Consider the following 15,798-nt stretch of genomic DNA (forward strand, 5'->3'; position numbering starts at 1 on the left):
CTCCTCACGCAATCAAAACATTGTATAAGATTGTTATATCGCGATGGCGTACCGTCTTGCTTCAGCCGCAAGGAAAGCTGAAAAGATCTTGAGTAAACTTTATTTGAATAGTTGCTCTTGTCATCAAGTAAGTATTATAATCTCTCATCGAAAAATAGCAAGACGTGAGCATTAGATCAACAACAACATGATCAATGTCTAGTTTCGGTCTCACGGAGCGAACCGGCCGCACTGACCTCAGTGACAGTGCAGGTCATTCAAAATAAATTGTCAGGATCAACAGAGCCTCTGTAAAAGTAAAAGGCTCTGTGTTATAATTTTTACCGGAGGACATTGTATTCAATTCTTTTTTTTTTTTTGGTATGGAATCGGATCTATGAATAATGTTTGGGAGAAGAAAAAAAATCACTCAGTCACAAAATCATTGCCATGACTTGGCAACTTTTACTTCTCCTCTCCCTCTCTCTCTCTCTCTCTCTCTCTCTCTCTCTCTCTCTCTCTCTCTCTCTCTCTCTCTCTCTCAGTTGAACTCAAGGACTCACTCATTGGCAATTGACACTTCCTTGTGAATGGTTGATTGTCATTGTTTCATCCCCATTTCTATGTTTTTAAAAAAATTATGTGTATTCATTGATTTATTTATATATTTCTTGCCTTGCCAGATACGGAGTAACAGCCACACAACTTCACCAATTCTTTCCAATGTCAAAGCAAAAAAGCTTTTGAAGCAGCTCCAGGTTCTTGCCTCTCAAAGTCATTATTTCGCAGACTCTGACAAGTCACAAAAGAAAGATGCACAAAAGAAAGATGGACCCGCAAAAGAAAAAGGTGAGAGCAGTGAGTGGAGTCGGAATAAATAAATAAGTGTATATTTTTAATTAGGCTGCGGCTATTCAGTAACCCCTACTGAATTAGATTTGTGGCTATTCAGTAGTAGATACTGAATTAGATTTATGGCTATTCAGTATCTGCATCTCTACTACTGAATAAGATAAATAAATGGCTATTCAGTAGTAGATACTGAATGAGTAAGCTGAATGGCTATTCAGTATCTACTACTTAATTAACTAGATAGCTATCCAGGATACATTGCTAATGCTATGTCTACAATCAGTTTTGTAGATCGAAAATCTATTGGGTTTATAAACTTCACGCGCGTTTGTTGTTAGCTCACTGTTACTTTTTAAAGCGGTATCACTATCTTGTTGAATTCTTGGACATACATTGAAAAGTGCCGTTATTTCAAATGCGGTCCAGGGCGGGTTTTAAGTTGGATAAGATACCCATTCAAAAGTTTGGTTATCTCAGGGCATGTCAGATCATAATACACCTATTAAAAATGGCTTGCCATCAAAAAAATATTATTATCTCAGGATGTGGTCCACTTCTGGTTTTAGTCTGGGTATGATATTGATACCCATTCAAAATTTGGCTATCTCAGGTCGTGGCCTCTATTTGGCTAAGTTAAAATTGCAACCCTTTAGCAGACCAAATAGCTCATTGCTTAACTTTGATGTGACCAGGTTCGAACCTTCAACCGGCAGCGCTAACGACTGCACTGAGAGTAGCACCGTACCCATGCCAGTGGTTTTGAGTAGGATATTATACCACTCGTGTATCTCAGACTGTGGCCCATGTCTGTTCTTAATACGACTAATCAAAAGTGTAGTCATCTCAAGACTGTAGTCATGTCTTATATGAATACCCATTATTTTGACTAAGGGTATGGCCTGTGTCAACAACTCATTGAAGTTACCTACTGAAAACTGGTTAACTCACGGAAAGGGCCATGTCAGAGTATAATACTATATACATATGTGTATTTGTTTAAATTTTGCCGATGTTCGTTTGTCCAGTTAAATATACCCATTCAAAATTGGTTAAGATCTGGGCGTGGGCCATTATCAGGTCTGTGTTTATTTACTACAATCAGCAGTAAAAACGATTTTATTTTCCGAATTCAACTCAGAGAAATTGTTTTCTCGAACAGGCTCACAGGTTTGAATACACACAATCAATTGCAAAAGGCTGTGGCCAATATCAATTATCAATATCAGTCAGGTTTGAATATACACATTCAAAACTGTTATCTTCTCAGGGTGTGCAAATCAAATGTGAAGAAATGAAAGAAGACACTCAACTGACTCAAGTCAGAGCTTAAAATCACGACTTCGTCGCTGAAGAGCGCCAAGGGATACTGAATAGCAAAAAAGGTCGCTTTCTAGCTATTCAGTAACCCCTACTGAATAGCCGTACCGTATTAATTATTAATATTATTCCATCTCTGATGTTCAAGTCAGTTTTCCATTTTTTATTTATTTATTTGTTTATTTAATTATTTAATATATAAATCTGAAAATTTAAAGATCACTCCTCCTCCCACTCCCTCTGCCCCCCCCCCCCCCCTCTCCATTTGTTGAAGTAGAGCAAAAGGCTCTTACTTATATAAGCATAAAGTCATCAAATTTCTGTCCTGCCACTAATCATGACTATTATAGTAGTATAGAAGTTCCATTCACTTTCCTATTGGTAAGTTTGTCAAATTTAAAGCTGAATAGTTTTGTTAAGGATTGAAGTTGAAATCTTGTGTATGTCTAATTTGTGTGCGTAAGTGTACTTGTGTGTTTGTTTGTATGTGAATGGATTTTTCAAGGTAGGGCACTGCACAAGTTGTATTTATTATTTTTATTATATTGTATAATATTCTAGATTTCCATGTTTTGTCGGGACTGTTTGGGAGGCTATGTCCAAACAAGGAGTAGCCTTAAAGAAGACGAAACTTCAAATGATAAACAAATGCTCAAAACAGTTTCAACATTCAGAATTAAAAGGAAATATATCTTCACATAAGACTGTCATCATATCTGTTTTTTATTTTGTGTTTACATTTGGTCAAACCTTGACATTTCAATTTTTTTCTTTTAGATGCCAAGCCCCCTAAATCTGACCAAGAGGATTATGGAATTTCATTTAAATTTGAGTATGAGTTTCCAAAGGGGTGAGTTTGTGAAATTGTTTTGATTTGTGTTTATAAATTATAGTTTTCTGTTTGTTGTTAGAGGAGAAAATGATGATTGTGTTGATGATAATGATGATTATATTAATAATAATGATAATGATAACAATAAATATAGCATTAATAACTACAACAACAGTGTTCACTGACAATTTCTCGGCAGTCTGAAATGGGTACCTAACCCAGGAAAACTTCTTTGTAGAGGGAACAAAATTGAAAATGTTCAACACCATGATCTTCTATTACTTTATTCATCAATTGCTTCTTTGCGGGTGGTTGGATGGGAGCATCACCCTTGAATCATATACCTATGATGTTCGCATGGGTGTACGATCCGATAGTGATGTCGTTTCTTCTTCTCTTTACTAGCCTATCCTGCTTCTTTGGTTTGTGATTGTATTTTTGACAGGGGATATTTTTTTTCTGTAAATCTTCTGCCTGTTTGTTCTTGGTTATTTATAATTTAGCTTATGATATCTTTAGGTTATGATTTTGATTTACATTTGTACTATTTTTGTTAGATTGCTTGTTTTTTTGTTTCAGCGGTCTCTCATATAACCTTAATTGTGTTGGAAGAGACCTAAAGCAACAAACAAAAAAAAAAAAAAAAAAAGCCTCTTTGAAATTACGACAAATTACTAGTAAAACAAAGAAAATTTGATTAATGCCTCAGTCGTGCGTACAATAATTTTTGTTTTTTAAAAATTAGATTTTGTTTTTCTGACAATGATGTTGATAAGACATATTTAGACCAGTTGGATAAAATGCTTGAATTCTATCTTTAAATTAATACACGTGTCCCAATTTATTACAAAATGCTTTTTTTTTTTTTTTTTTTTTTAATTTTTTGGTCAAATTTTGTTTCAGTAAAAAATCAGGAGGTTGGAGTGGAGGAGGATCGGATGGTGGCCGAGATAACCAGTTGTTAATCTTTGGTGGAGTCTCCGCTGTGCTTCTTTTGTACATGTTTTCAAATCGGTACAAAGAAATCACTTTGAAAGAGTTTTACCAGAACTATTTGTCTGCAGGATTGGTACGTTACACGAGTGTCATGTTTGTCAATTGTTCTTTCATTTTGTAATTCCTTTGGTTAAAAGTAATATTGTTTTGTTTTTTGTTTTTTTACTATGAAAAAACAAAATGTGATAATGTGAATTCTTAATGACTTATTTTGGTCCTTGTGCCTTTTGCATGAAATTTTATTCAGTTTGTTTTTTGTTTTTTTAAAGGCTGACTTTTCTTCTCTTGTCCCATGCAAATTAAAAATTTTCATATAAAATAATTGTTTTATCATTATGTTATAATTTTTATTATTATTATTATTATTAGTAGTAGTAGTATTAGTATTATTACTATTATTCTGCATTGTTCATTTCATCTTGTTGCAGGTAGATCAGGTAGAAGTCTACGATCACAAATGGGTCAACGTTAAATTTGTGCCAGGGTCACAGAATAGTGTAAGTTGACAGCTGTTTTCTAATACAGACATTGGAGCACACATCTTCATAGTTTTATGAAAGTTGCCCATGAAAACAATTGATAAAAACCTGGCAATAATAAACTATAAATATAATAAACTGGTGTTGTCTTTCTACTCTCAGGGCTCTTGCTGTTTCTTATTCCAGTTTTAAAAAAGTATTCATTTGCCTACCCATTAACCCATTGCTGGTCGGGCATAATCAGAAAAAATGTCTCTTGCAGATCATGCGAGGGGAGATAACTCTTCCAAATTGCATAGTACACTTCATTAAAAAATTCATTGCAAGAATGTGAGGCATGCTAGAAACAAAATAAAAGCTGTTTTGGAAAGAAGAATGAATGGCCTTTAATTTGATGTATTGTTTTGGACTATTGATTTATATTTTGATTTGAAAAAAAAATGTTAAAGTTGAAAAATATGTAATAATATTAAAACACATGAAATCCACTGTCAATGTCATCAAAATACGCATCCAACTCAACCTCAATGTCTGATTCAGTGTCTGAATGAGTACTATCATCGTTACTATCCAATAAAAAAAAGTGGATCACGCCCGAGAATTGAGGAATTCAAACGCCATTCCAGCAAAAAAGAAAAAAAAAGGACGTTACCAAAACCGATTTGGTCGACAAACTTCAAAAAATCATAGCAGACAAACGAATTGAGATAAAAACGATTGGGACATTTCTAGCTTCACTTTCACTCTTTCTCTACTTCCGTTTTCTAAATAAAAAGAAGTGGTTCTACACACATTTTTAGTTTACGGGTTCAAAGATGCTGGGTACCTGGCGGGCGATTTGAACTGTTTGAGATGTTTTTTGAGCGGGCGATTTGGGCCGCAATGGGTTAACTCACTCAATCCTTCTGATTGAAGATGGAAGTTTTTTGCTACTTTGCAAACTTGGAAGAAATGTATTAAAAATGACCATGATAGATAGATGGTGATAGAATTAGATGTTTGGAACTTTGATTGTAATTGCTTGTCTGAAAATTAATACATTAAAAGTTTGTCTTGCTTTTTTTTTTTTTCATAATAAAATCAAGAGCAAAATTTATATTTTTAGTCTTATGATTTTTTTTTCTCCTTTCCTTTTCTTTTCTTTTTTCCTATTTTAAATTTAAAAAAAAAAATAAATATAAAGAAATTGTATTTTATTATATATTTTTGTGTTATAATCATTTTCTTTGCTAATATCTTCCTGCAGCAAAACGTCTGGTTTACCATCGGTAGTTTAGAGAATTTTGAACGAAACCTGGAAAGAGCCCAGATGGAGATGAATATGGAACCGTCAAATTATGTCCCTGTTGTGTACAAAAAAGATTATGTGTAAGTGGATTTATGTGCTTTGAGGTTTTGACGAAAGGCGCTATAGAATTATTATTATTATTATTATTATTATTATTATTATTATTATTATTATTATTTATTATTATTATTATTATTATTATTATTATTATTATCATTATTATTATTATTATTATTATTATTATTATTATTATTATTATTATTATTGTTATTATTATTATTATTATATTATTATTATTATTATATTTTTATTTTTGGTGGTAGCTAGTAGTTCAATATTTCTTTATCTTTAAACTGTGCTGTTTGTTGTTGACTTGGTGGGGATCCTGACCTCCCATAGTGGGCAGGGAGGTACATGCTATGTCTTTTATCCCCCCATACCCGTTTTCCAATTGTTTCCTGTCATTGTCTTGGAATGAGATTACTTAGTTTTGTCCTGATCCTTGCCGGAGTTCCTTGGCTGGGAGGGGAACAGTCGAATGTATAGTTATAGTTTTGGGAGATGATATTTTTTTCCTTGTAAATCATCTCTCTGTTATGCATTGTATTATGTTTAGTTTACATATTATATTATATGATTGGTAAACATATGAGTGTATTCCTCTTAGTTGGGACCTGTGCTTGTGTCTAGATGAGACTTTTAGGTGATCTCAAACTAAGTACTTTGACGGTGTGCTCTTGGAATCTACATCTGTTCCCTATTTGAACCAATTCCCCTTTGTCTTACCTTTTCTTTTGTGCTTTAATTGTAATTCTAGAACTTTTTACTATCCCATTTTCTTCCTTTCTACTGGCGCTGATATGAGCTTAATGTGTTGCAAGCGTTGTAAAACCCTTAAAAACAAACATATGTTGTTGAGTGGAGCAATATTGACTGTGGTTAATGAACAGATGGGTAGCAGTGTTGATAGAAATCTGACTCGAATCAAACAAATGTTCAATTAAAACATTTGATGGTTTGATGATAAAGCGAGTCAATCGTGATTTTACCATTAAGAAAAAAGTCTCAGATATTACTTACGACAACATGGATGATTCCTGTTGACATCAGACGTTTGTTTGGTGGATTATCTATATTCCTTCATGGAATGCCTAGGTGATATCTCACTGTGACAACATGGGTGATTCCTGTTGACATCAAATGTTTGTTTGGTGGATTATCTATATTCCTTCATGGAATGCCTAGGTGATGACATCTCACTGTGACAACATGGGTGATTCCTGTAGACATCAGACGTTTGTTTGGTGGATTATCTATATTCCTTCATGGAATGCCTAGGTGATGACATCTCACTGTTACAACATGGGTGATTCCTGTAGACATCAGACGTTTGTTTGGTGGATTATCTATATTCTTTCATGGAATGCCTAGGTAATGACATCTCACTGTGACAACATGGGTGATTCCTGTTGACATCAAATGTTTGTTTGGTGGATTATCTATATTCCTTCATGGAATGCCTAGGTGATGACATCTCACTGTGACAACATGGGTGATTCCTGTTGACATCAAATGTTTGTTTGGTGGATTATCTATATTCTTTCATGGAATGCTGAGGTATCCAATAATGCAGGGCGGAAGGATGTAATGTTTATTTTTTAAGTATATATACATATATATTTCAGAAATTTTCTTTGTTCCCATCAAGCATTTTAAATTGTCATGTTGTTGCCTCTTGTTTGTTGTAGATGATTTGATAATAGAGACAACTAAATAAATGAATTGTATTATTTGTGATTTGAAGAGGCTTATGACCGGAGCAAGAAACTTTCCCTGGGTGGGGTTCCCGACCTCCCATAGTGGGCAGGGGGGTACTTACTGTCTTTTATCCCCTTATATCTGTTTTCCAACATGCTTTCTGTCTTTGTCTTCAAATGAGATTACTTGGTTTTGTCCTGGCCCTGGCCGGAGTCCTAGCTGAGAGGGAAACAGTCAAATGCCTAGTTATTGTTTTGGGAGATGATATTTTTTTCCTTGTAAATCATCTCTCTGTTATGTATTATTATATTTGTTATTTTGAATGTGTAATGTAAGCATTTGAGTGTATTCCTCATAGTTGGATTTCGTGCTTGTGTCTGGATGAGACTTATATTATAGGTGTTCTCAAACTAAGTCCATTGATGGTATGCCCTTGGAATCTACATCTGATCCCTATTTGCTCCCAGTTCCCCTTTGTCTTACTTTCTCTTGGGTGCTTTAATTTTTATTCTGGAACTTTTTACTATCCCATTTTCTTCCTTTTTACTGGAGCTGATATAACCTAAATGTGTTGCAAGCGCCGTAAAACCCTTAATAATTACAAACAAAAACAAGAAACTTTCCTCCAAAAGATCAAATTTCACTTTTTTAATGATTCAGTTGAAAGGAGCCTGTGATTCACTTTTATAATGTTGTCATTTTATCTCTCTCAGCAGTTGGTCCATTAGGCACATGGAACCAGAGTTAAACCCTGTTTCCATAGCGTGAAATGGACAATATCAATTGCTTGCTACCCTTTGGATAGGATGCTAGTCAATCTCAAAGTACTATCTGCTGCACCTAACAGACCCAGGTACCTAATAACCTGCGTGGACTGGGAGTGTCCAAAAAAAAAAAATTCTCAACTTCACCAGGGATGGATTGTGGTCATTTGCGTGTGAAACCAGTGCTCAACTAATGGAACTATCTGGACACTCTTTATATTTGTTGTGAAATAACTTATCATCCTGACTGGGTGGGGTTCCTACCTCCCATAGTGAGCAGGGAGGTACATACTGCGTCTTCTACCCCCCCTATATCTGTTTACCAACTTGCTTTCTGTCTTTGTCTTGGAATGCGATTATTTGGTTTTGTCCTTGCTCTAGCTGGGAAGGAAGCAGTCAAATGTATAGTTAGCTTTGGGAGATGATATTTTGTTTTCCTTGTAAATCATCTCTCTGTTATGCACTGTATTATGTTTCCTTTTATATATGTATGATTTGTAAACAATTGAGCGTGTTCCTCTCGGCGGGATCTGTGCTTGTGTCTAGATGAGACATTTCGTGATCTCAAACTAAGTACACTGATAGTGTGCTCTTGGAATCTAAATCTGTTCCTATTTGAACCAATTCCCCTTTGTCTTGCTTTTAATTGTAATTCTAGAACTTTTTACTATCCTATTTTCTTCTTTTTTACTGGTGCCAGATATGACCTAAATGTGTTGCAGGCGCCGTAAAACCGTTTAAAAAAAAAAAAAAAAATCTTGTCTGACTTATTTTTATTTTCTCCTTATCCAGAAGCAGCTTTTTGTCTTCCCCCTTTCTGTGGATTCCTGCCATTTGGCTCATCGGCTATGCAGTGATGAGATGGATGTCGAAGGGAGGGGTGAGTTGCATTTTATCTGTCTACTATTGTGTTAACTTTATAAAAAAAAACCAAAAAAACTTGAGCTTTTATAAAGCGGAATATCCACAAAACATGCTCAAAGCGTTTTGCAAAGGGACTCTGACTAACAGCAACACGTATCATGTAGAACGAGATATGGCACCGGTTAGGCGATATTACAATTATTTTTTATTTTTTTTCGGACAGAGACAACGCTGTTAACGGCCAGGTACACATTTTGAACTGAGTACAGTGAGAGGATGTTAGTAAAGAGCCTTTTCCAAGGACTCAACTATGCGTCGAATGGGGTTCGAACCCAGGACCTTCCGATCCGAAAGCGAGTGGTCCCTGGTGGCCTATATTTGTCATACAGACTGGATTACCAAAACTATGACAAGAGAAAAGCTAATAATGCGACAAATTCTCATGTTATTTCTTTCTGTTTGTTTTCTCTATTTATCAACAGCAGGGCATGATGAAACCTGGGAGAGGAGGTCCTGGTGGATTGTTTGGGTTTTCACAGACCACTGCCAAGGTCCTAGAAAAAGACATAGGGGTCAAATTTGGGTAAGGACGTTTTACATAACTGTCTAGTTTGGTTGGGGGTCCAGATAGCTAAGTTGGTAGAGCACTCGCTTCACACGTAAGGGGACTGGGATCAAACCCAGGTGAAGTCGAGATTTTTATCTGACCCTGCTGTCCACCCAGCTGGGATTGATTAACCGGATCTGTAAGATCTGGTTGAAAGTACTATGCAATAGACTAGTGTCCTATCCAAAGGGTAGAAAGAAATTATTTTTGTATATGTCTTGTTTCTTTAGATATGGTCTCACATGAAGTCTGTTTATAAATAAAATAGATGTGCCTGGTTTGTGGACATTAGATAGGTTTGGGAAAAGGGGTGTATTTTTCTTGAGAATTAAAATAAAAATTTAAAAGATCTACGACTTACATACACAACTGAAAACAAAAGAAGCAACAGTAATTGGACGCTTTTAAGGACAAGTGGGATGTCCCAGATTTTTCGGTTTTTAAAATAATTACAATGGGGCCAAAAGTGGGCGTTGCCCAGCCCCCTGTAAAGGTTTCGATCATCAATTTGGTTTATTTGCTTCGTTATCTTATAAACTGCCTTGTGTTTTAACCGAAAACACAGTGTGTACATAAGTGTAAGCGGGCTAACCTTTCAAACATGGCTTCAACACGAGACCTGTCGAATTCACCACTGAATGAAGAAAACTCCCCACCAAACAACAATGCCATCATATCAGGTAATGTTTTGCATTTCAACTGTCAGTGTAATGTGTTTAGACTCGTAAAAAATATAATTTAAGACATTACACAAACGTTTAATGTAGGAAAATTGATTAAATTGGCTGCATGTGTGAGAGGGACAGCCCATTGTTTCGCAACAGATATGTCCATGTGTAAGATGGGCTAGCCCATTTAACTAGGGATGGCCCGATGTGCAAGTTGGGTGGGATAGCCCATATTATAATGTAAATTCTTTGCTCAGTGATTTTGTTTAAATATGAACAACTCAGTCAGCCCATTTGCTTTAATAAAATAAGAAAATTCTGTGATGTATTTTTTTGTTTTCTTTTATGACTATCATCGTCAAGTACAATTATCATTCCACCCAGAAAGTTTTGAAAAAAACTATTGAATAGTATTTGATTAATTGGACATTTTATGGGATCGAAATCTTCAATGTTGATTTTCTCAAAACAGTAAAATCTGGGATAGCCTACTTGTTCTTAAAAGCGTCCAATTCAGAGTTCGAAAAACATATGCTATCTTTAGTAAATATGTGTGTAGATTCTCAGTAAATTTGTCAAATTCAAATATTTAAAAAAGGAAAGAAAGAAAGAATTTGTGAAACGTAGTCAAATGTGTAAAATAATTGGGAATAAACCAGAGCTTCATGCATAGCCCATGGATCGTTTATACAGTAGGTACATTGCTACGGTTAAGTGATGCTTTTTAGAATTGTCGTATCTGAACATATCCCAGCGTATTTTCACACAGCCTTCGTGATATTATTTTTTGCTTTCCAAACCTGTCGTGATCCCAAAGGTAGTCAATTTTCATTGTTTCGTCTAAACCAAAATTGTCCAACCACATTTTCATGATTGAAAGCAAAATAATAAAAAAGTAAAATGCGAACACCAGAAGTATGTTGTATCGACACTTTTTTCAAAGTTATACAATTGCTACTAGAACGAGATAGAACAAAAACATCTCGATTGCCTCATTTTGTAAACAAACTGGTTGACCGTTTCTTCACTGATTGGTTCCTAATTATAAGAAACAATAGTGGTAAGTAATTAATTCCTGCGTAAATTAGTTTTCTGCCAGTGTTTCACTCTAGTATTCATGCTGTTCATTGTCTGTCACTGTTGATTTCGATTCCTTCATTTTCTCATCTTTGGATTTTACACACTACGGCACGGGACTGCCGAGAAATTTTCTCAATGAATAAATTTACATCTCCTTAATTAAAAAAAAAAATAAATCTTTCATTTTAAGTTTGTCACATAATTATTGATCTTTAACTTTGATACATTCTTTTATTAAAAGTTTAAATAAGCTCCAGCGCACAATTCAATGATCGCAATGCAGGGTTTGTGGCTCGAAGTTCTGAGCTGTTGAACATCGATAAAGTTGTGAGGAATGAATTAAATTGTTTGCTGCTGGAAAAATAATTGCTGTTAAGTTAGGTTTAAAGTATGGACACAGGGTTATGGCATGGTTTTAGGCGTGCTTGTACTTCATTGTTTGGGTGTGGGAAGCCTAAGCCTATACTAATAATACACTATAGCTGGAATTACCTTTTTAAAGTCATCCTATAAATGACTTGCTTATTTGGCATTTCTTCTACTTCTACAAGGCACTTAAGTAATAGTAATACATTGTCTCTTTCTCTTTTCTTTTTTTAATTGCACTCATTTATATTTAAAATCACGTCTGTGGTTTGTCGAAAACTTTCAGTCAATTTTTGTACAGCTCATTTGCCTATGTGTGTCGAGTAAAGGTTAAATTTAAATATCTCTTACAATCCGTTATTTTTATCTTTACTTCCATAATCTCTCAACTAGTCCAATATTTACAAATTTACCTCTGTCCGTTTTGTTTTTTTCACATGTCAGTGACGTGGCGGGTTGTGAGGAGGCCAAGCTGGAGATTATGGAGTTTGTCAACTTTCTCAAGAATCCTCAACAATACCTAGATCTTGGTGCCAAGATACCCAAAGGTAAGAAAGACTATGACACAGGGTTAGATATCCTGTGGTCATTCTTTTATAAACTGGTAGTGGAGGGAACATAACCACACGCTATAGAAACCAGGATAAACACCAGCTCCATGAGCCCAATTGCTCTAAAGGATTTTTAAGGATTATTTCTATTGTTAGTGAACAACCCGCTATGTTTGTCCAAGTCGGTTATTTGAATGTGTGTTAAAAATCCACAATGACATTGGCTTGGGTCATATTTTGTTTGTTTTTCTTCCAGGTGCCATGTTGACAGGTCCACCAGGCACGGGTAAAACTCTCCTTGCCAAGGCTACAGCCGGCGAGGCCAACGTCCCATTTATAACGGTGTCTGGATCTGAGTTCTTGGAGATGTTTGTTGGAGTTGGGCCTTCCAGAGTGAGTTTTGGATTCGGAAAATTAAATATTGTTTATTTTTTCTTATGTTCATGTCTTGGGCTTGAGCTTATATATAGCGCAATATCCTTTAAACATGCTCAAAGCGCTTTACAAGCAGCCCCTGACCAACAGCAACGCTGAACATGTAGGATTTAGGCAGTATTAGCTGTAAAAATATCTTTATAGAGTGCTTTTATTATGGGGGTCCCGATAGCTCAGTTGGTTCACGCGCAAAGGGACCAAGCCCAATACCGGGTGAAGTCTCACCCCTCTGTCCACTCAGCGGTGATTTGGTGTCTGGGTCTGTCAGATCCTTCAGAAAGTGCTCTGTGTTAGACTGGTGTCCTATCAAAAGGTTAGCGAACAATTGCAATTGTTCGTTTCACACTATATAAATCTGTGGTAAAATCCGGCTCTGAGGGACTACATTAAAAAAAAAAATTATTATGAGGGCAAAACTGTTCTGATTAAAGAGCAGACAGGCAAGATGAAGCAAGCTGAACCTGCTAAAAAAAATTGTAAAAATATAAAATATTACTACTCAGTCAATATAACTGTGAAATTGATGAATTTTAAATAATTTCTATTGCAGTAGTCTCGATAGCTCAGTTGGTAGAGCACTCTCTTCACAATCAAAGGATTCAAGATCGATCCCGGGTGCAGTCGAGATTTTTTTCTGACCTCCCTGTGCACCCAGCAGTGATTGGGTAGCTGGTTCTGTTAGATCCGGTGGAAAGTACTTTGCGATAGACTAGCATACTATCGACAGGGTAGCAAGCAATTGTTATTGTCCGGATCACACTATGGAAACCGGGATAAACTCCGGGTCCATGGGCCTAATGGCTCTGATGGACTACTATTTTTAAAAAAAACTTTTTATTCCAATTGTGATCACTGACATTTGTTACTATGCCTATTATTTTTTTGTTTGACCTCCATATTTTCTTCCTTCCTTAGCCCGTCGTAAGGCCCCTTGTATCTTGTTTTGAATGAACTACACGTTTTCTTCCATAGGTGAGGGACATGTTTGCCTTGGCCCGTCGTAAGGTCCCTTGTATCTTGTTTTGAATGAACTACACGTTTTCTTCCATAGGTGAGGGACATGTTTGCCTTGGCCCGTCGTAAGGCCCCTTGTATCTTGTTTATTGACGAAATTGACGCCGTGGGGAGGAAAAGGAGTGGAAAAAATTGGGGTGGTAACAGTGAACAGGAAAACACACTCAACCAGCTTCTAGTGGAAATGGATGGTAAGTTTATTAATTACCAAAGGTGGAAGATTTTGGGGTGGTAACAGTGAACAGGAGAACACGCTCAATCAACTTCTAGTGGAAATGGATGGTAAGTTTATTAATTACCAAGGGTGAAAGATATTGGGGTGGGAACAGTACTGAGGAGAACACAATCAATTAACTTTTAGAAAGATTAACACTGGAGTGAAAAGTCTGAATTTTGAAATAGGTTGAGATTTTAGGAATATTTGACTATATACCTGAAGTGAATTTTAAAAAAAAGAATACATCTCTTTTAAAGACTTTCCTATCCTTAATTGTTTTTGACCTTGTCATGAACAATGTTATCCTCAGACAACTTTTTCAGCTTCAATCACTGAACTCTTTAAGATCTGAACAAGTATGTATAACTTAACGGTGCCAGACAAAGCAATTCAGAAAAGTGAGTGAAGCAGCACTTATGTTGATAACAACAAGAAGTGCAGTGAGTAGGAAAGTACCAGAAGACAATAGAGAATAAAAATTTTGCGGTGACGATGGGGGCTCGAACCCGCGACCTTACTGGTACGACAACTCTGCCTGGCCGGGGAGAGCGTGACTCTACCGTATGAGCTATCCATGACCCCAACTTGCTCCCTATTTTCTCAATTTGAATTCTCTAAGGTAGTTTTTAGTCAGTGTGACATACCTGCCAAATCTGACGAATTTTTCGTAATTCTACGAATTTTAGTCAAATTTCATGACCAATTACGAAAATACTAAATTGTATGGAAAATTACGAATTTTAATTCTAAATACAGTCCACTCCGGATAATCGCAACACCTTGGGATCAGCGAAAATGTTGCGATTAACCGAAGTTGCAATTAACCGAAGTTGAGTTTCCAGTCCACTATCGCAACATTTTACACATATAAAGTAAACCCCAACCAGTTGTTGTAAACTTTGTTATTAGTCCATCACATACTGATCAATATGAGTGAAATAAAAACCATATGCCAGCCCTGTATATATTTTTTCAAACAAAAGCAGCTTTGATGCAAGTCGACATCTTATTCAGATTTGATTAACTTTCAATCTTTTGTTCTCAACATTTTTAAGAGTCAAAGAGATCAGCCGTGATGACAGACTATAAGCTCTCACCAAATTCGTTGGTCACAAAGCACAGTTGTCAATCCCAAAACAAAGGATATCTCTTTACAACTGTCATTGTCTACCAGTTGTAAAAACTATACCCAGCCCCATTGCCTCCTATTTAATGACCACAGATGGCATCACGAACCCATACTGCAAACCACCCTCTTTTGTCTATAATAGAGTGGTGAGATTCTAAAGTAGATTAAATCCCGCGCATTCTCGATTTTTCAACCTGTCACGATTTCTTCCATGATGAAATTTAATCATGATATTTTGTTTGATTGATTTCTTGAATTTATCACTTGTTGAGGGAGAAAATTTGTTGCGATTAACCGAAGTTTGTTGCAATTAACCAGTGACTTTTATATAGAATTAATTCTGTTTCTTGGGAAATGTTGCGATTAACCGAAAGTTGCGATTAACCGAGTTGCGGTTATCCGGAGTGAACTGTAATACTTAAATAATGATGATGATAATAATAATAATAATGATAGGAAGAACAAGAACTACTACTACTACTATAATAATGATGATGATTATGATATTAATAATGATGAGTACAATAATTGTAATTATGATGATGATGATGATAACAATAATAAAGCATTTCTACTACGCATAAGCTTGACGATGTAATGTT

General features: G+C 35.7%; 1 protein-coding gene across 2 annotated transcripts in view; it reads left to right on the top strand.

Moving 5' to 3' along the window:
* The window catches only part of LOC144977360 (mitochondrial inner membrane m-AAA protease component AFG3L2-like), a 37,403-nt gene that overhangs the window by 39 nt on the left and 21,566 nt on the right, over positions 1–15,798 (top strand). Inside the window, exons 1-11 of one of the 2 annotated variants that reach the window (XM_078922476.1) lie at positions 1–127; positions 663–828; positions 2,926–2,998; positions 3,884–4,049; positions 4,405–4,473; positions 5,702–5,823; positions 9,058–9,145; positions 9,615–9,712; positions 12,295–12,398; positions 12,658–12,794; positions 13,888–14,041. The exon at positions 1–127 is cut by the window's left edge and continues 39 nt beyond it. In XM_078922476.1, coding sequence (XP_078778602.1) covers positions 44–127; positions 663–828; positions 2,926–2,998; positions 3,884–4,049; positions 4,405–4,473; positions 5,702–5,823; positions 9,058–9,145; positions 9,615–9,712; positions 12,295–12,398; positions 12,658–12,794; positions 13,888–14,041 — 1,261 coding nt within the window. In that variant the 5' untranslated portion in view covers positions 1–43. Of the gene's footprint in view, positions 128–662; positions 829–2,925; positions 2,999–3,883; positions 4,050–4,404; positions 4,474–5,701; positions 5,824–9,057; positions 9,146–9,611; positions 9,713–12,294; positions 12,399–12,657; positions 12,795–13,887; positions 14,042–15,798 lie in introns of both variants that reach the window. The other variant, XM_078922474.1, reaches the window with a different exon arrangement.

This window comes from Berghia stephanieae, chromosome 7 (assembly GCF_034508935.2).
Source record: "Berghia stephanieae isolate SIO BIC M18660-M18661 chromosome 7, UCSD_Bste_1.3, whole genome shotgun sequence".
NCBI classification, from domain to species: domain Eukaryota; kingdom Metazoa; phylum Mollusca; class Gastropoda; order Nudibranchia; family Aeolidiidae; genus Berghia; species Berghia stephanieae.